The 21,019-nt window shown below is 39.9% G+C and overlaps 1 protein-coding gene across 1 annotated transcript in view; it reads left to right on the top strand.

The window, feature by feature from the left end:
- The first annotated feature begins 3,476 nt into the window (after positions 1 to 3,476).
- The window catches only part of LOC142581388 (uncharacterized), a 74,069-nt gene continuing 56,526 nt past the window's right edge, over positions 3,477 to 21,019 (top strand). The window contains exons 1-5 of the mRNA XM_075691206.1: positions 3,477 to 3,488; positions 3,618 to 3,662; positions 10,649 to 10,699; positions 16,211 to 16,308; positions 18,610 to 18,718. Coding sequence (XP_075547321.1) covers positions 16,247 to 16,308; positions 18,610 to 18,718 — 171 coding nt within the window. The 5' untranslated portion in view covers positions 3,477 to 3,488; positions 3,618 to 3,662; positions 10,649 to 10,699; positions 16,211 to 16,246. The remainder of the gene's footprint in view (positions 3,489 to 3,617; positions 3,663 to 10,648; positions 10,700 to 16,210; positions 16,309 to 18,609; positions 18,719 to 21,019) is intronic.

Below are 21,019 nucleotides of genomic sequence, written 5' to 3'. Positions count from 1 at the left end.
GCAGAGTTGCGTGGAGTATAACCATGTTCAGCGGCAGAAAAAAAAAAAAAGGAAAAAAATTGACCTAGCCATTCGCTACTATAACGCTGATCAATAGCATAATGTAAGCTGATACATATTCAGCGACCCTTCTCCCCCCTGAAAACGGCACTGGTAGGAAAGGGGGGCGGTGTAATAAAGTGCCATGTCAATCAAAATTTTTAATTTTCTATGGTTCCCCACTGTTGTATATGTGTAAGTAAGGTTCACCAGTGACTAATAGTGCACATCATGTATTTAATAATTACAAATTAACTCTGCTTGTGACTAGGAACTCTTTACATCGAGCTGTTTAATATTAAAATATATAATTAAATTCAGTCGTCACTGAAGCATGTTTTCTCTTCTGGGTTAAAAATGAGTATAAGTACCATAGATAACTATTCTGTGCTGTCATAGGAGAGGGCAGAAGTAAGGCCTTATGACATTTGTCTGCACTGCTTATAGTATATCTGCAGTAGTCCAAAGACCAGCGCAGCTTTTGGTGACAATTGTATGGTAATGTAATGCTATCAACATCTGATGTTGGTTCTATATAGTATACCTGTGCAGTAGTGCAGCAGCTGTGTCAGATATCAGTGGATTGATGGCTCCATGTTATTTGATGACAGCCTAATTTTTCGCCAGCTTCATGCACATAAAGTTTCAAGGTTTTTTTCTGTAAATATTTGCTTTCCCTATAACATTGATACTTTTTCAGTATTGTATTCTTATGTTTATCACCTGTTGTAGGACCATGGGAAATGCTTAATGTTATATTGTGGATTTCTTATAACATATTGGCACATTCCTGTTAGTCAGTCTGTCAAGGACTGATAGAATCTATAGTTAGAAAATAAAGATATAAAGTGCTCTGTGTAGCCTCAGCAAGTCATAACTATTGCAGACACATATGGTGTGTGTTTTTGTTGGTAAGTGAAAGACCAGTGTGTCCCTTTCTCTCTGTCTATTTCAGTCTCATTCAATTTTTATCCTCTCTGTGTAGTAAGGAAAACCTTACTCTAATTTCTCTGTATGCACCCGTGCAACACTTAATCTATGACACCAGTTAACAGCTTGAAACTGGGTTTGCTGTGTCTGTCTGTCCATCCTATGCATTCCTTGCTGTTGCTAGGCCACCTCATCATCCTCATCTTCACCCTCACCATCTGGCAAGTAAAAAGAAAAGTATTGCCCATTGGCTACCACTGGGAATTGGACTTGGCAGTTTTTGTGTGGTACCACTGCTTTCTCAGTTTTTGTAGGGTTTTGTGCACAATGCAGACTCTGAATTGGGTGGGGTCTGTTCATGTATTTTGGAAGCCACCGCAGCAATACTGTAGCCGACAAATTCTACATGTGCATATTGTGGTGCTAGCCAAGGAATGAAGGTAGTGGGCCGCAAATAAATAACTGGTGTTGAAGCCGAGAAATAGCCAACATTTAGCTGCAGTGGTTGGCACTGCGTTGCTAGAGGAGAGCACAGCTGCCCAGGTTCCCTCTTCCTCTCAGAGTCTACCATTCCATACTTGGCTAGTGCATGCTCTTCATGCCGCATGGTCGCGAGAAGAGCAGACACTTCATCATCATTGTTGAAGGTTGGCACATTGTCTGCTTCACGGTAAATTCACAGCTGCTATCAGCGGCTACACGTATTACAAAAAAAAAAAAAAACTTTTCCTTGAGATGATTGGGGGTGTCAGCTGCAAGAGCCTCTCACAGTAAAGCTTGGTGACAGCTTTGTTGCTACTGGCTGTGGGTGCAATTGCGAACTCCAGCGGCCAGCAGTTGAATCCATGACCAGCAACAGAATATAACAGCCAGGTAGCTACGACAGTGTGGACCAACTATGTTGTGTGAGCATATTGTAATACATTGAAGCTTGAAACCGTCATCAAGCTTTACTATGAAATACTCTCGCTGCAGATACCGCCACCTTTCTGTCACCCGTTTTCAACATGCTCACACAGCAAAGCTGGTACACACTACTGTTGCTCTCTGGTTGTTACATTCTGCTGCTGGTCGCGAGCTGAATTCCTGGCCGCTGCGACTGCATTCCGATGGGGGCAAATGCTGGGGGTGAAATTGCTCGTGTGCCATGCTTTGTGGGTACATTAATGAACTTTAGGTGGCTGAAATTACTCCAGAGCCTCCTGCTACATCTCTCATAGCCCACATCTTGCTTCGGGACATTAGACTGTAAACCTGTTAATTTTTTTAGAATGGCTAGTGTGCAGTGCAGCAGTCATTTGCAGTGTGGCTTTCACCGGAGCTTTGTTGTCATGCTGCCACCATCATCGTCATTGTGGTCATAAACAGTTGTTCCATACAGTTGTCGACTTTCCGCATGTGTGCAGGAGTTTTGCACAAAGTTGGGGGCATTTAGGCTTGTCGGGGGAGCGACTGCTGTCACAGTAAATGAGTTCAAAGCTGGAAGGATTGTTGAAGTCTGATTATTTTTTTTTTTAATATCGGGTTACAGCTTAACCAGGAAAACCATGCTAAATTGATTGTGGCCACAGCATTTCTCTATGCAATCTTAAGTCTCAGGTGTGCATGCTTTGGTATGTCATGGCACACTGACTGTAGTGTATTTGCCAGTGCCACACAACATTGATTATGAATAGCAAGCTTATCTCTGGCCATGCACACATGCTGCAACTGGTAGATTTGTATTGGTATTTTGTATTAGTAAGCTTTTATTGTCTCACCCTTTGTTTCTTCCTTCTTTTTTTCTATTTTACATGCATTAATTGTTTAAGTTATGTACCACCACTTGCTGTGCCTAATGCTATCATTTTACACACAGATTGCACCATATGCCATATTGTTGTTCTTTAGAAGTGCTTAGCTTCTTCTTATTTTGTTTTCTTGCTTTTTTTAATATCTAGACCCCAATTAGCAGCACACTGTAAAGTTCTACTATACACTTAAAAGCAACCGAACCATGCCCAACCTTGATGTCTGTTATTGCATACTGGTGCTGGCTTTGAACAAAGTTATTAGTAGCTTATTAAAATAATAACAGGCCATCAATTGGCCTGAAGCACACACTTCTTTTTGCAGGGCTGTGAGACAGTTTGCCCAAGCAGAGGGAGACCTGTAGGTTTTGCACTGTGGGGCATTATAGACGTTCCTTGTTTTTAGCTGCCACGTCTATATTGCAAGAAGCTGCCTCATATAAAGGGGTATGTCTTATATATTTTTTAGGGCTTTTTCTTATTATTTGTAATTTTTATTTAGTATAATAATTTAGCTTCAACCTGTCTCCGTACTTGATATTTTTATTTTCTTTCCTGTTGATTTTCCAAACTTTGTGATTACGTTTTTGCAGTGTAGATTTCCTGGCACTGTAAATTAGGTTTGGGTTTGCTTGTTTATCCTCCAGTTCGTTATTGCCTTTGTTTCTGTATTTTTTGTTTCAGACAATTTCTTTGAAGGGTTGGCAGCCATAGACATATGAAAAACAGGTAATAGCACAAGCTCAGCTTTCAAATTATTCTTTTGAATGAAGACAAGACTAGCTCTACTTTGATTTTGTATCACCCATATTCCTCCAATTATCTGTATGAGTCACTTGCTTTGTCACGCTTCCGTAGGCATCACCCAGGGAAGGCTTCTACACTGCAGCAGCGAGACCTGTGGTATGTATGAATCTGTGATTTGTACACTTTTACTCTTGAAAACACTCAACATATACTGCAGTTGCATTGTGTAGTTTAACCTTAAGATTTTATGGTCTTTTTCTGATGCTATAGAGCGAACAGAAGTAGACGATAATTTCCCATGTGCTTTCCTTGGCTTCATTGTCGGTATAGCTTCATATGATAGCTACTAAAAAATTTAGCCCCTCTGTTTTCTTTATTCTTCTGACTTATTACTAAGCCTAGGAACTCAAGACACACTTGTTCTTAGAGTAAATAAGAATGACACTCATTCTTCAGGTAAGTAAACTGATTGACTTTGGTGTTTGACTTGCCGCTACATTTTAATAATCATGACAAGGAGTGATCCTAAACAGTTAGCATTCCTAATAAATGGTAGCTCTAAAATGGTGCTGCCATTTCATTTGGCAAATTGCTACAGCCATACAGGGGTCCTACCTTACTTAGGCTGACTTTTTGTTAGATTTTTGTACTGTTGCACATTGCAATGTGCTCACATGCTGTAAAACAAATGCTGTTTGCTTTGAGAGAGAGAGAGAGAAAAGCAAAGGAAAGACAGGGAGGTTAACCAGAGATTATCTCCGGTTGGCTACCCTGTACTGGGGGAGGGGCAGAAGATGCAATAGGTTTGCTTTGAGATTATACTCGGTACTTGAAGGCTTCTGTATATTTGGTGGCATGTTGAATTACCAGCAGGTATACAAGACTGTTTTTTAATCAACCTGTTGCTGAGATGGCTGCTTGAAAATTAATTGGTGCTGCCTACATACACACTAATGGCAGCATTTGGCTTCTGTGCGGGTGTGTTGGAGCAATAGAATTTGTTGCAAATTAAATATTTTGAGATCATTTGCTCAACATGCAACTCTTGTCAGTGCTTCGGCTAAAAGAGCTTTTCATTGCTGTGTGCCCATCACATTTTGGAGGACTATTTTACCTACCTGGACATGTAACCTTAAGCACTCTATACAGTTATAGTTGTGAATGCTTGTACAGTGTTTTACTTGCATTTGTTTTTAGTCTTGGTAACAAAATGTCTCTCCTCTGTGTGCTACTGCAAAGCATCATCAAACTTTATTTGACTGAATATCTAAGTGTGCTACACTTTTGTGAATTTCTTCATCTTGATGTTAATGTGGTGTTTAACGAAAGGAGTTTCAAGAGGTAGAACTTTTCAGTTAGTAATTGTTGTTCTAATATTTTTTCTTAGTTTTCTATCATACTTTTTTCATTGTAGTCACCAAATGCAAGCATGATAAAAGGTTCACACGTCATCGATTGCCAGACACCTGCTGTATAGCTTTTATTCCTCACTATGTCAAATTTGAATATGGTAACTACAGAATGCAGTCATGCCATAGCACTGTGATGTTGCAAAGATATTTTCTCTACGGCAGGTGTGAAGTAACATGTTGCAGAGCACTGTGAACAACTTTTTATTAGTGGCCTTGACATTTCACCCATGTGTGGAGGACATGGGAATAAACATAACAAACACTTGTTGAGTAGATTCTGTAATTCAGAATTTGCGGGCTTTTTTTCTTGAAGTAAATTGAAAGTAGCCATTAGAATGACTAACACTCTCTAAAAGAACGCACTGTACTGAACAAATTTCTGAAAGATTCTATTCTTTTAATAATAATAATAATAATAATAAAATTTAGACTGGAAATGCACTGCATAAGACATGGACTAGTGAGAGACGGCAGGAGTTTACACGTGAGATTAATGACTGTAGCCATGAAAACTTAGTAGCACTTAGTGGCAGTTTCATGTAGAGAGTATGCAATTTATGCATGTTAGACACTACATAAATGTGTATTTTCAGCTTTTCTGGTTTGCTTTACTACTCTAGCCACGTCAGCGTTAAAATTCCAAGCGAAAAGTTCCAAACCAGGCCTCTTCTTGTGTGCGTGTAAAAATTGTGTTGTTTTACCTAGTTCTTGAGCTGTACCATTAAGCTCTCTTTCCAATTTAAATAGCTAAAGAGTTAAATGACTGATTGTAGTTAATCACTTTTTCTTGGTATATCCAATGACAATGCTTCAGTTTTTTTCAGTCACAGCGCACCACTTTTCTTATTAAAGCTGGCCTTAAGTTACTCAAGACAACCTGTATGTGACCTGTATGTGTAAATATATGAATATGTGGGTGAAGCTTACATGACAAGTGACACTACTAGAGAATGTTCTTTAATGGAGCTGAAGTGAACTTCAGGCTATACATACTAAATTGCATGGTCAGCTCTTTGTAGTCTCTCGGCATTGTCTGTGCTCCTCCAAATTGTTCATAAGTGGCCATCCTTCATTCTTTCGCTGACTGCAGTGTTAGGCCTCTGAGAATTAACCCATTAAGGCTCCAGGAAAATATACTTGTCAGATTTGATTGATTTTTGGTATGCATTGATATTTTCACACTAACTGCATACTGAAAGTTTCATTAATTATTCTTTATTATTTCATAAGTTACAAAGGTGTACTTTACAACGTATGCTGGGCCTTTATAGGAGCATAACTTGGTGCAGGTTCTTGAACTTATGGTATATTTCGGAACCCAATAAAACAAGATGCCTAAAACAAACCGTCGCACCAAACTTCTTGCTGGTCCAGTTAGTATGGTCATGTAAAAAACATGCATTTTAGCAATAATTATTTTTTGTTAGGCTGGTGTTCTTACTTTTCAAGGCAGGTAATGGGGAAAGCTTTTTGTGTTGCTTTCTCAGACGCAGTGTTAAATAATTTATTTGATAAAGGGCATGGACATAATCATTTGTGATGGAAGACGAAAACCCTAAACTTTTGACTCAGTGGAGGTAGAACCATTCAGCATAATTGGTGGTCTTTACTGCAATAACAGTCAATTTCTTCTGTTGCAGTCCTGTTCCGTGCTTTGCTTGGTGACATCCAACAAACAAATTTAGGTTAGATTTTGCCGCGCTATTGTGAGATGGAGACTGCCACTGGTTATAGTTGGGAGTTACCTACCTTTATTACATAGCTAATCTCATTTACAGAGGAACAGACATTGTCTTTGTTGTTCTTCCTTCCACTGATTTTGCAATTTGTAACACAATCATGCATAAATGACTTCTTTCTTTAAAATAAAGCCTTCATATCTAAATAGTTTTTCATTTGCTTAAATTTAGTATAATCATGCGCGCTGTTTTATTAACTGAACACCAGAGCATTGTCATCTTCGTCAGAGGCGAGAAAGGTAGCAGGAATGCATAACAGTATTGCTGATGTGATCCTCATTTCTTAACTTATTCCTCATGTATACCTTCGTTTATGCCTGAAACCACATCTGAAGCTATTCTTGTTACCCAAAAAAAATATTTTGTCGAAATAGAGCTAAGAACAAGAAAGCCCTTCTTGCATACACAGAAGCCCAGTGTACTCTATAAAGTACACCTGCATTCATTTTCTTGCCATGCCATAAAGAAGCATAGTGTATACAATGCCACACCTTCATCATTTACGCATTCTGCCATAAAACCTGCATCTCAAAATCAGCTTCCATGAGCAGGTACTAAGCAACATAAAAATAATAGCAGTACCTGTTATAGTTCCTATTTCTCCAAGCTTGGCAATAAACAGATCAAAGACATCATGCAGCTGACAAAAACTACAATGCAGTCATCTTGGCAAGGCACTCGGTAGCAAAATGGTGTACTAAATAAAACCGTATTTTGTTTTTTCTTGATTTATTCAAAAATAAAAACATTGATGTACTCGAAAGTACACTGGGCTCTTAACAGGTTAATGAATTTTCACCAACTTTATGTTTGGTCACCAGGCATATGCAGTTGCAAAAGTTAGGTGAATTTGGTATACTGCATGTAGTCAAGGGTTCAATGAAAGCTCATCTGGTCAGGTAGCACGTTTTACAAAAAGATGAAAAAGTACAGTATGCACTGACCAAGTCAAAAGTATTATTGAGATTTCAGAACCCATATCTGTTCCTTGTTCACTGTGCATTGGACAGTGTCGGAGTCAGTTTATATGCATAGCACATGACGAAGAGAGTGAAGATAAATTTGGGGCATGGAGCCATCTGTCTGGTTGATAGTGTTAGGTGTCGCCTCTATCAGCAGTGATTTGAGCAAACGCCTCGTTGTCACCTTCTTCGCTTTTGTGGTAATTGTTTACATATGCTTAGGGTTTATAAAAAGTGTATAGAAACATACGGAGAAGCTTGCTTAAAAAAGATGAGCTGGCTGAAGAAAGGCAAGCTGGCTTAACTGAACATGAGCAGTGCAGGGACAGGACGGAAAATAGTATGAATGAAGCGTTGCCTTAATTATTCTGTCCTTGCACAGTTCCTCCAATCGAGTGTGTACCACCAAGACCAAATAAGCACTATTTTACAGTATGTGTCTTGAGTAGGTTGCCATGTTGAATAAACTTCATTTCTGTGTTTTTTTGTCATTGCTTAAGTACCATGAAGGGCATTTTTATTATTTTTTTAGACTATGCAGAGTTTTTATATAAAGGCAATGAGCATAGTGCATGTGGCATTTTTACACAAGAATTGTAAGGTAAGATGAACATTGTCACTATTCATGCAAGTTTGAGAAGACTGATTAACAAAAATATGTTTCAAATATTTTTTATTAGAACTTTAAGGGCAGCTGTTGCTATGGCGAATTTGAAGGCAGTCACATTTTAAGGCACCCCTATTTTTGTTAAATCCTGAAAATCACTCCTAATTGGTGATATTAGTCCAAGTTTCGATGTTGAATCCAGCTAATATTGAAAGATAGTGTGCCAGTAGCACCAGAAAGGTAACTCCACTAACTTTCCCTCAGATGAATGCCCCATGATGTCAGACAGAAACACCGATGAAGAAGTGTGTGACAAAGCTTGAAGGCTGAACAACTCTGAGATAGCTTGCTGCTTTGCCTGCCAAGCACCTTCCATGACCTGCACATCAGTACCGGCTGCGATGTATTGTCATTCAAACATTTTGTCACACACTTCGTTGTGGGGCATTTCTGCCTGACATAATAGCAGGGCTGCCTTTCTGGTGCTCCCAGCATGCTCAGTTTTGATATTGCCTGGATTTTGCATTGAAATTCTATGATGAACATCTTGAACTTGTGGCATTAGTGGTAAACATTAGATTAATACTTATAGCAATGTATTGAATTCTTGATTAAGCAAATTTCTAAGGATTCTTTAAATTGGGTATGCAGTTGCACTGTGTTGCACATGGTAACAGCACTTATCGTTGGTGTTCTGTAACAGTGTCATTGTTGATTCTAACCTTGAAATGGCTCATAATGACACTTATTAATGCACAGACTGATTGGTCTATTATGTTCTAGAAGCCTTCCTCATTATGTGTTTTAAACATGGTAACTATATTAAACTACAGTGATATGCTGGCTTCTGGGACAACCAGAAACAGTTAATTGGTTAAATCGCTTAAACACTATGATGTAGCTCGGCAACATTTACCTGCTTTTTGCTTCATCCGATGGTGTAAAGTATGATTCATGCACTGTTTCCTCACTGCTTGCATCACCTCACTGACCTGCAGGCAAATTTAATTTCTTGCTTGACCCTTCTTGTCACGATTTTTGTCTGTGAGTCTCTCTTTTTTACAGGGTCTTTCAGCTAACTTTAGCCAGAGTTTAGAAATATGCCAATGCACTCTAAAATGACACGACCAAACGCATATTGCTCACTTTTGTAGGTAGGGTGTCATGCTATTTTTTTTATTTTGTGTAATTAGATAATTAGTCAAGATTAATTAACCAACTTCTGAAGCAACGAAGGTAGGAATTAGAAAGTTGCAGAGCGGTTTGCAAAACGTCCAAATAAACAGTTTCTGTCTTTCTATCTACTAAATATTAGTGTTTTTTCGCTTACTCCAGATGCGCGCGAAATACAAAAAATATACCATGTGACATGCCTGCTTGTACGTCGTGATTGCAGCGCTCCCAAACATTTCTTGCACAAATGAACATAGCATCTAGCAGGGTGTGCTGCTGCTTAAAAAGCGACAGGGCAGTGATGCAGTTGTTGGCTGTGCGATTTACGCCACAGATGTGCTTCTCTCGTGGCGGTTCATGATAGCGATAAGCAGGCGCAACGGCATCACACCCGACTAAATGCTATGTTCGTTTGTGCACAGAGTGTTTGGGAGCACTGAGATTGCTGTGCGCAAGCGAACCTGTCACGTGGTATTTCTTTTTATTTCGCAGGCATGACAAGTAAGCGGAAAAATACTAATGCCTAATACATAGAAAGTTAGAAACTGTTCATTCGGACGTTTTGCAAACTGCTCTGCAACTTTCAAATTGGAATTTTTTTCCTAGCTTTGTTGCTTCAGAAGTTGGTTAATTAATCTTGACTAATTATCTAATTAAGCAAGATACAAAAGATAGTGTGACACACTACATACAAAAGTGAGCAACATGCATTTGGTAGTGTCGTCTTAGGGTGCATCGGCATATTCTTAAACTCTGACTAAAGTTAGCTGAAACACCGTGTATACGTTAACTTGATCCTATCTTGCAGTGCATAAGTTGTCTTGTTTAACTGGCACTTCCCAGCTCATTTCTCTTGCAGCTTGCTTTTCACAGTGCTGCTGCAGACGTTAGATGCCATAATGTTACAGCCACTGGCTTACTCATGCTCTCTGCACTCTTTTTATTGAACAGGATGTTGCACAAAGTCGTTTGTTGTTGTGAACGGTCAGAAGTAATTCATTGTTTCTTTGCCAAAGTTCTAATTTTTAAACCTTCTTGGTATTCTCAGGCTTGTTTATGAATGGTGCAAACATCCAGAAAACTTATGTAGTAAGGAAGTAAAAGAATCCAGCACAAACTAAATATATGCACTGTCATGTTACCTTTGGACGAGTTTTAAGTGCAGAAACTTACTCGCAGTGGGCTGGACCATTGTGAAGAGCATTTATATAGTCCCATGTTTCTTTTTCTCCTCCAACTTTATCTTTAGGGCACCTATTCACCTTACTTTGGAAGTCCCCGAACACCATATCGTTTCAAGGTGACATGCTTCACTGCAGCTATTAATTTTCTTGTGCCTCTTTTATGCATGTTTCAACTTTGAGCATGTGTTATTTGTTTTTGTTTTTCTTGCAACTCCTGCTTTTGATTTGCTGTTGCACATCCTAGCATCTGTAGCCTGCCACAGAAGCAATACTGTGCAGTCCCTATGAGTATTCATTAGGGTTACACCTCGTAAAGTTGTTGTTGTACACACAAGTGTGCGTTGCATTCTTGCTATGGGAAACAAGTTGGCACGCTTTGATAAACATGACTGAAAGCACTGTGGCAGTACTAGTATGCTGAAACATTTGTAGCATACGTCTCTGTAGTTACAGGCCTACATTGGCACTAGCTTTTCAAAGTCAGCCCTATAGCTGTGTTTCAAGCTCAGTGCTTTCCATGCTCATGCCATCTTGTTCTTTGCATATAAATGAATGGCATAGCCTGAGTGCTTATTTTCTTTAATAAGGACATGCATTGTGTGCTGATGTGCAAGCATGTTTTTGTTTCTTTCTCATTGGTGCAAAAGTCATGAAAATGTGCTCACCAGAGATGTGCACAGGTTCTAGATAACCTGGAAGCCTGTATCTGGCCCAGCCTGTTTGCCAGGCTCAGGCCATCTAACCATATTTTTTAAGAATATTGTTTTGGGCCATTTGGTGAAGCGTACTTGAGAAAATGTTTAAGTGCAAAACATGGGACCACAAGGAAAATGATACAGATGAGATGATGCGCTGACGATAGGCTCAGCGATAGGCTACGAAAGCATTTTTTAAAATTAATTCATTTATTAATACTACCAACCCCATTGCTGAGGCCATTACAGAAGGGTAAAGCCAAAGAAAAAGAGGGGGAGGCAAAAAATTGTTCATAGGCGGTACAAATGAACATCTTATCATAAGACGGCAACAAACAAAGACACCAAGGAAAACATAGGGGAAATTGCTTGTAGTTACTAATTGAATTAAAGAAACAATAAATTAATGGAAATGAAAGTGGATGAAAAAACAACTTGCCATAGGTGGGGAACGATTCCACATCTTTGCAATACGCGTGCGATGCTCTTGCCGATTGAGCTACCGCGGTGCCATTTTCTTATCTACTTTCTTCGGTATTAATGTTTTTTTTTTCCACTACTAGAACTAACCCTGGGAGTGTTAGCCAGCATCACCACTCATAAACCTTGGTGGCGGATGTGGAACATTCTTTCTGCCGCAGACGTCACGAGTACATGATGTCTGCAATATAATTCAGACCTTTCACGGAGCAGATTGCGCAAGTGTGGGAAGGAAGAAATACAGTACGAATTTCGAAGTAATCATCATCATCTATGTTAATGAGCGTATGATTTATTTGATAAAAAAACTTCAGTCTTTCCTGCTTTGTTTGCAACTCTAGTGACAGAAGATTGGCATGTTTGCATAATTCAGCTGGGTAATAAAAGGTGAAATAATTTTAAATATAATTCTGGCAGCATTTCAGGTGTGTGTAATCATGAAAAGGCTTGAACTTGCCTATTCATTACAAATGGTGGTTGCCATGCATGGTTGCAGAATACGAGGTTGTCGACCATGGGAAAACAAAACTAAAACATGAGATTTTAGAAGCAGTGGCGATGGGAATATTGGACCCAATATGTGCATTAGTATAGTTTCAGTGGCACTTTTAAACAAATAAGCTTGTTTCATGTATTTTGACAGTTAAGCTGGTTCATTATTCACATTTTTGTGGTTGTATGCCCTCTGTACCAGTTATGTGTTGTTGACAGTGGTCACACGCTGCTCAGTGTACCCTTCTTGAGTGCGCATGTGTGAATGCGACACCATTACTATTGGGGGTCGCCTACTCTGCCAATGAAATGGGTGCAATGGGAATGCTGTGAAAATGGTCTTGACGACCCTACCAGTGTGCACGTAGCTTACAATAAATGAGGACAATTAAAAGCAGCTGAAAGTTGGCTCTAGATGTCATCCTGTATCTCCCTCTTGTCCTCGTGTATTGTTCGCGGTCTATACCAGACTAAGCACGCAATGCACCATGTTAACACAGACGGATCATGGCCATCTTGTAAGTAAAACTCTTGCTTGGGCTAGTTGGTTCATGCTTAAAGTAGTAAAGGCAAGGCGCAGAAGACCAGGACTCAGCAAGAAGAACACAAACGACAGGACCAGCGCCACTCACAACTAAGTTTATTTTCGCAACAAGCCTGCCTTATGTAGTTATGCGTGACTCGGCGTGGATAACCTACATAAGTCAGGCTTGTTGCGAAAATAAACTTATTTGTGAGTGGCGCCGGTCCTGTCGTTTGTGTTCTTCTTCCCGAGTCCTGGTCTTCTGCGCCTTGCCTTTACTACTTCAAGCCATCTTGTAAACAGTGCTCCATGAGTGCATGCTTTGAAGAAGCAATTGACGAGAGCACATATGCACACACACGAAACATGACAGTACAAAACCCACTTGAATGCTCACTGCGACTAAAAGACATGTGGCTGGACCTGTCGAGTCGCATCAGACTCCCAGTTGTATTCTTGTGGTCGCTGCTACAGGAACTCTACCAACCCAAGAAGGTACAAGTTACATAGCGAAATTATGCACATGTCTGCATTTTTTTATGCCGTCTGCACTTTTTGTAACTGTATTTAAGAGAATCTTGGGCATATGCACACTGTGTCCTGCTGCGGCAAAGGAGTTTTGAATAAACACTCTCAGTTGTTGGTAGCACCCGTCCCATCTGTATAGTCTTCCTTGTAGTCCCGTGTTTTGTACTTCAATATTTTCCAACCATATCTTGCATTAGGATGGGGCTAGGCCTGAGCCACTGTACCTTTCCAATGGAGGGTGTGGCTGTGTGCATTCATGGCCCACCTCCAGGCCTACAGTGAGGCAGAGAATGTTTGCAATGTGTTCTGTGCAATGCTAAGGCATGAACTTGCTTTTAAAAGTGTTAGCCTGCACATGCACCTATGGAATGTTGGCATTTCAGTCCTCATTTATAATACTCGTCATATAGAAGCAGTATGAAGTTAGGACATGGAGTTCAAACATACATATGTTTAGCAGCAAAGTTTTACCTTTCAGTACTTAGTTTATCTCTGAATAGTGCAGGTGATAAGTCTGGTGGGCTTGCAGTCTTAAGTGACTTCTACGCGGTGGCCTGGTCTCTTCATTACACTACTGTCCTGAAATTATTTGAAAAGAAACACAGAAGTAAAACTATTGGAAACTTTTTTCTCCCTAAAGCCTATTTGTATTTGCCAAACAGAGATACTTCGTTGGCATTATAGAATATTTTATGTAGAAATGAAATTAATGGTTTGCACATTTTGCAGTTTCTGTTTTGCTCTGTGGAGAGACTATTGGCTGATCAGAGCTGACAAACACTTGGAGCCAGGCCCAAGCTTGGCTTGGGCTGTAGGCTTGCCATGCCAGGCTGGGCAAAGCTGCAGCTTTGCATTCTAGGGCTGAGCCCATTGTTTTAGAGCCCATTGTTTTTAAGCACTAGGCTCAGGCAGGGGCTCGAGCTTGAAGTTTGAACCTTTATACACCCCTAATTCCCACTTTTGCAATTCTTGATAAACTCAGCTCAGCTGTTGCTCATGCAACTTAATGCGTGCATGCCAAATTTCACTGCACAGTTTAAGCAAAAGCCATTCATTGAGCCATAAACAAAGAGGCTTTGGGAGCCAGTAGTTTTTACATAGAAAATTACTTTCATAGTTCAAAGATCCATTGCTATAGCACTGCTATAAATTGAAGCACCTATCTTGCTTCAGTTTATGGCAGTGTTATAAATTGCCGTTTGGAAAGTAGCATTCATGGGGATTAACACAAAGGCATGCTCTGGCTAGTGCATAATTTATTCTTCAGTAATGCTAAAATTCCACCTAAGACATATTACACCTAGCAGTGTGTTTTAATCGATTTGTAAATTATTCCTACATTCCTATAGTTTCACTTCAGCTGCAATGGTCGGCACTTTTTCTCAAGAGAAATTTGTGGCTGTGTCACTTTGTTTCTGTTGGAATTTTACCTCATTATGTTGATCCACTACTATCACTGGTTTTGTGTGGTGGTTGCATCTCCATTGCTAAGCCAAATAGTTTCCACACACCAAAGTCAAGCTTTTTATTCTTTCTAAGAATTGTCCTATTCTCTGGTGTGAAATTTAGCAACCTGAAACTGATTTCAGCAATGGTGGCTTGAGTACCTAGGACTAAATGTTAGGGATTTTGTCACAGATTTGATGCCAAGTGAAATTTCAACTTTAGATTTAGGCAGTTAGTGTGCAGTTATTGTGGACATGATGTAGCTGCACTAAGCCGTGACAGAATGTGCTGAAATCTAGTTTGACCAGAAAAAGTTTGGCAGACACTTAAGGCTGCTTACGTGTAGGAATGCAAAAGCATTATACTATTTTTAGACCTTGGAACGCTAGGAACATGCTCATGTTATGCACTCATGATGTGGCACCACCTCATCTCCATTGGCTGCACCGTCACATGCCAAGTGACACACGCATTAGGCCACACCTTTAGTCAGCATGATGTGTGCAATGATGCATGCACTAGGCACACCTTTAGTCAGCCAGAACGTGGAGCTGCTGTGCCGTCGGGGAGGTGTGCTTGTCTTGCATCTCAGTGGCCTGGGTACGATTCCCACCCAGAGCGAAATTTACCAAATTTTCTTTTCAAAGCCATTAATTTACTTCATTTACAGGAACTTCCGTGAGAAATATAATGTCAATCCAAGCATTTTTTGACATGTTTTTAATCTTTGCGTCAGCCATTTTTGGTACCATCATTCAGTCATACCGAATATGACAGATTTTCGTTCTATGGGGCATGTAGTGCTTTCACATTAAAATGCAGTCTGTAGCACGTGTGTGACAATGTAAATATAGAATTAAAAAAAAGCATATTTGCAACTCTGTTAACTGCATAGTTCCTGACTACTGTTCTTTGTGGGGTCTTTTACATGACCTTGGCAGTGCCTGTGTTTTCTTGGTGAAGCCTTCAATAGCTACAGTTGCTATATTGAAAGACATCTGTTACTTTATGCTTCTTCATATTACTTAAGCCGTTGTGTGTAAAGTTCTCAAAATAAAATTCACAATGCAAGGCCATCATTGTTTAACTTGTATTTTTGTTTGTGAACTGTGTATCACATTGTATTATTGTAGAAATTATTCTAAATCACAGTCGCTTATGTTCATAATACATCCTTGAAATGCTGCTTTTGGAGCTTTTTTTGCTGCACTGCCAGCCTTCAGTTGATTGAAAGTCTGCACTTCCTTTGTAGTATGTGATTGCCGAATGTAGCCATGAAAAATATTCTTATATTAGCAGCTTAACACCTAATGTGGCAGTGTCCAATAAAAGCAGCCACTGCTGTGTTTCTTTTTTGTCTTTATTTGCTGTGCTGTGTCAGTAGCGTACATAAATATCAGTTCGTTATCAGCAATGTCAAACACTTTTATCAGCCTGTATGCATCATAATTTCCCTTTTGCAGTCTGGCACAGCAGTTCCAGTTGATGAGCAGCTTCTCATGAAACTTTGCCTTCAATTTCCAACTGTAGAAGAGGGCCACATCTTCACTCTGCTAAAGCAGTGAGTTGTTTGTTTTGCAATGCCAGTCAATCACCCTTGCCTTGAACACATTGTAACCACTAAGCTATTAGGGAAATCACTGTTGTCAAGTGGAGTTGCCAACTATCTTTGAAACAATAAACACCCAGGAGTCATCATTTGCTGTCTAATAGTATGTTCATGTAATGGGCAGTTTTTACTGATGGCAATTTGTTTGGCATCTAGCGTGCTCAACATTATTTGCCCAGTGGTTCTAACTAGGCAAATATGTGAGGTAAGGTATGTGAGGTAGGAGAGCTGTAGTGGTGAAAGTATGGTTTAATCAAAGCAATAGTGTAGGTTATGGCATGTATCCATCTATATTCTTTCTTTGCAACCACTTTTGTTGTAAATTTCCTGTCCCCTTTCTCTATTAGCTTCCTCAGTATCCTCTCCATTGCTGTGGGACAGTTCACGTGTCCACTGAAATGTGAAGCAGTTATGATGCCTGTGGCTTATCCCTCTCTTTCTTTCGTGCTATGGGAATGCAACAAATTACTAATACTGCAGCTACTATTGTACACGAACACTGTTTTTATAAGCTCCTCTAAATGTCTGAAAAACAAATTCCTTTAAATTTGACTTTCACAACCAACTTTATGAAACTAGGTATAGCTAGAGGGAATTGGTGAAAGTTGTGCACATCTAACCTGATGCCTAAGGTGGGTGACCCAGAACTTTAATGCTTTTATTGGCTGAAAATGTCGCACAAGGCATTGGGAACTAGGACACTGTTTGTGACACATAATTCAGGGTTCCATTTCGTACAACTCATGTTTCCTTTTTCTCTCATTCCTTTAGCTTGATCACCACCTCAAGATAATGGTGCTGATTTTCCCTTTGGCCATGTGGCACCACTCAATCACAATAACACCACCATTATGAAAAAAAAAAAAAAAGCTGCGCTTTCAGTTGTAACTAGAACTTCTGTGCCTTTTTCATTTTCGCTAGTGTATTTAAAAGCCTTTTTGTTTCTTAATCTTAATAGAAATTTTGAATGTCGTGACGTGCATTGACATTTTGCTGCAAGTGATGTTCTGCTTTGGCACATTGCAAGTCGGTACAAAATTACTCCCTAGCAACTTTCAGGATTAGAGTATCATTTTGGCTGTGACCTTTATCATGTTTTACTGGTCACACAATGTTTGTCACACAGTCCTTTCAGTTACCTACTGAAGGTTTGTCAAGTGAAAGCTGTGAAAGGTGTCATAAATGTTTGCAGCTTTCTTTTTTTTTTTATTGCCGGCATGACTCAGAATTTTATTGTTTTGAGCATTCTCGCATCTATCGGGAGACTTCTGTTTACACCATTAAAAAGCTTGTGTGCTTGGCATGACCTTTTGTCACAGTGCCATTCATTAACACATGCTAGTAGCTAAGGGAACACCAGATCTGTATTTAGCCCTTTCAGTTTCGCTGACATACCGGTATGTTTCCGTGTTTCTGTCCTGCCATGTTCCTTTTGATATTCCTTTCGTCAGGAATGTGAGAGCATTTGCCATTATAAGTGCCATCTTTTTCCCATTTCTGTACAACCAAAAATAAATTATTCTCTTCATTTTATAGCACCTGAGAAAAAGAACTAAATGCTGGAGGTGCATCACCTCCAAAAAAACCCAGAAACTGAAGGGGCTAAAGTTGGTAATTTTCCTTATGCCTGTACTGAAACATACATATAAATAACACGTATAAAACAGAACTTCTATGAGTGGAATTCTTCAACATGAGACCTATAAAATATAGCAGAGAGTACGGTTGACCTACACATTCTGTAGGAATCACTCTTTGAACACAGATGAAGTGTCTCCTTTGGTAGAGTGTACATTTATGTGATCAATTATTGTTGACATGACACTTCATGAAATGGCATGTCAACAGACCTTTTCAGTGATGTGAATTGTAACTGGCATTGCTTTAATATTTTAGTTCCCCATCTTTGAGCATTTCGACATGAGGAATGGTGTTTGGTGCAGAGGCAGCAGTGACTGCATGCCTTTAGCACAGCAGGGTGAGCTGGTGAGCATTATGCAGTGTCGTTACTGCATGACCTCAGGGTAAGGAGATGGGATGATTGAAGTTCTGGCTTAAAAACACACAGAGGCATCTTTCATTCATTCTTACTTCTCTAAAAAGAGACATTGTTGAAAGTTGCACTAATGACAGATGGTTGTACTCTATGACTTCACCACTGTTTTGCAGCAGTGCTGTCTATTTTGTTGGGGCTCTTGCTTTCTTCTTTCTCCCACTTCATTGTTTGTACTTGTGTTTTTCCTTTGTCACTAGATACCACAACAGGGACAATGTCGTGGTGAGCGCTTTGCTGGCTGAGGGACATCCACGTGCCCAGACACACCCCAGTGCCCATGAGCACTTGCCTCCAAAGCTGCTCAAGGTTCTTACTTACTATTCTTTCATGCATGCCATGTAATCGCAATTCAAAATCAGCCAAATGCAATGGTATTTTAGTATGATGTGTTGCTGTATTATGTGTGTTATGGCCATTTCATTTTTATGCGTCATGGTAATTCACACCATTCAAGCAAAAAGATCGCTTAGAACAAATGTACATTGTTGTGCATTTCCAATTTCTTAAACAGAATATCTGTAAATTATAAGCACATGCGTTCTTGTATCTCTTGGCTGTCCAAATAAGTAAAACCATTGTGGCTTGGAATCAGGCCAGCAATCTTCAACTTGTGGTTCAGTGATATCATTGATTCTTCAGAGAAAATTTTAATTGACCAAGACAGAATGAATAAAAAATCTGAGTTCAAGGAATGGAAATGTGTAAATATGTCATGTGCATTGCCTGCGGAGGTGCTACTGTCGATCACATTGCAGCTGCTTTCTGAAGCACTCTTGGGAATGTAGGTGCCACTGACTACAGCCTCTCACTGCAGAAACGACTCTTAATGGCGAAATTTTTTGTCCGTGAGCTGCTGCGGAAAGATACTTTTGTGGTGGCAGCAGATGAACGATGGCTCTTTCCCAGAATGTGGGGAAGAAAGCAATTTTTCTGCTGTTTGGAGTAATAAAGAATGCAAACATGCATGAAAATTTGTTTTTTGTATAATCACCACAAAGCAAGGGGTCAAGTTACAAAATGCAGCTAATCCTTTGCTCTTACATTTTCAGCATTATGTAATGCACTAAATGAACTAATGAATGAATTAATTAACCTTGTTTGGTTGGTTGGCAATACACAATTGTCATGACACTGGAGATGAAAGGCAACATCAATGGCCAACTGCTAATCAATGCAGACAGCTTTTTGCTAGTTAGATTTGAAATGTTGTTGGATGCCCTGTTTTGACTATTATCGTGCTTGACAACAGAATGAATGAATTCTTTAGTTCACTTATTGGGTACATATTTACTTCAGTGGAAGAGCACTGGATAAAAGCTCATCTAGTCAGCTTTACTAGACCTCAGCTGCCTATATGTTTAGTTATTTGCAAGTTATCACGGTCTTATGCTGACCTCATAGTAAAGGTCACTGTCGAAGGCCAATAGCAAGAGCATTCACACCACAAGAACATTTGGCAGTTTTGCCAGAAGGGCAAAGCATTGAAAGCAATAGCAAGGATTAGCATTGCACTGTAGCTCCTTAGACAGTGTTCGAGAAATATACTGGGGTGACATGTTGGCACAACACACAATACAAGGCAGCGGCTGCTGTCTTGCAGAAACAATGCCCTGGAAGATGGGGCATCTCGGAACGCTGGCATGATGAGGAGGGCTGACATCAGTGTTGTAGGTGTTACACCTCAGTAGTGCACGAGATGAGACCGATAGAAAACTGGCAGCATTTGCACATTGAAGTTTATTGTCCATTCTGCTCGGACCACTTTATGCATCACAGTGTGGTTTATGCAGACAGCTGCTCAGGAGGAGCACTAGGGTTTGCCTGGTTGCCTTGGTGCCTTGCCTTCCACTTCAATTGCTGCCTCTGAAGCCAGCCTAGTTACAGTTTCATTCATTACCTCTATGTCATCTTCATCTCTCTGTTCTAAGGCTGCATATTTGTTTGCAAGCACCAGCCTGAATTTGTCTGCTTTTACCGTTGCTGTCTCTAGGTTGACCTGTTTCTTCTTGACCAATTTTACTCTTTGTCTCTTCAAATTGAGGTGAAGCCTAGCCCTCACTAACCTATGATCACTGCACTTTACTCTCCCTATCACTTCTACATCCTGCACTATGCTGGGATCGGTAGAAAGCATGAAATCAATTTAATTTCTTGTTTCACCATTAGTGCTTATTCAGGTCCACTTTCTTTTGCTACACTTCCTGAAAAGGGGGTTCATTATTTGCAGCTTATTCCTTCCTGCAAATTCTACCAGCATCTCTCCTCTAGCATTCCTATAATCGACGCCGTAGTTGCCAATTGCTTGTTCACCAGCCTACTTTTTCCCCACTTTTGCATTGAAGTCACCCATTACTACAGTCAACAGAGTTTGCACTTTTCTCATCGCTAATTCAACATCTTCATAAAATTGATCTACTTCCTCATCATCATGACTGGATGTTGGAGCGTAGGCTTGTACTACCTTTAATCTATACCTATTATTAAGTTTGATTACGACTACAGCTACCCTCTCATTAATGCTGTAGAATTCATCAATGTTGCCCGCAAGTAGGATTAGGAATCCTACCCTGTATTGCTTCTTATCTGGCAGGCCTCTATAGCAGAGGA

The sequence above is a fragment of the Dermacentor variabilis genome, chromosome 1, assembly GCF_050947875.1.
Source record: "Dermacentor variabilis isolate Ectoservices chromosome 1, ASM5094787v1, whole genome shotgun sequence".
Lineage (NCBI taxonomy): Eukaryota > Metazoa > Arthropoda > Arachnida > Ixodida > Ixodidae > Dermacentor > Dermacentor variabilis.
This window is presented reverse-complemented; position numbering and strand designations above follow the sequence as displayed.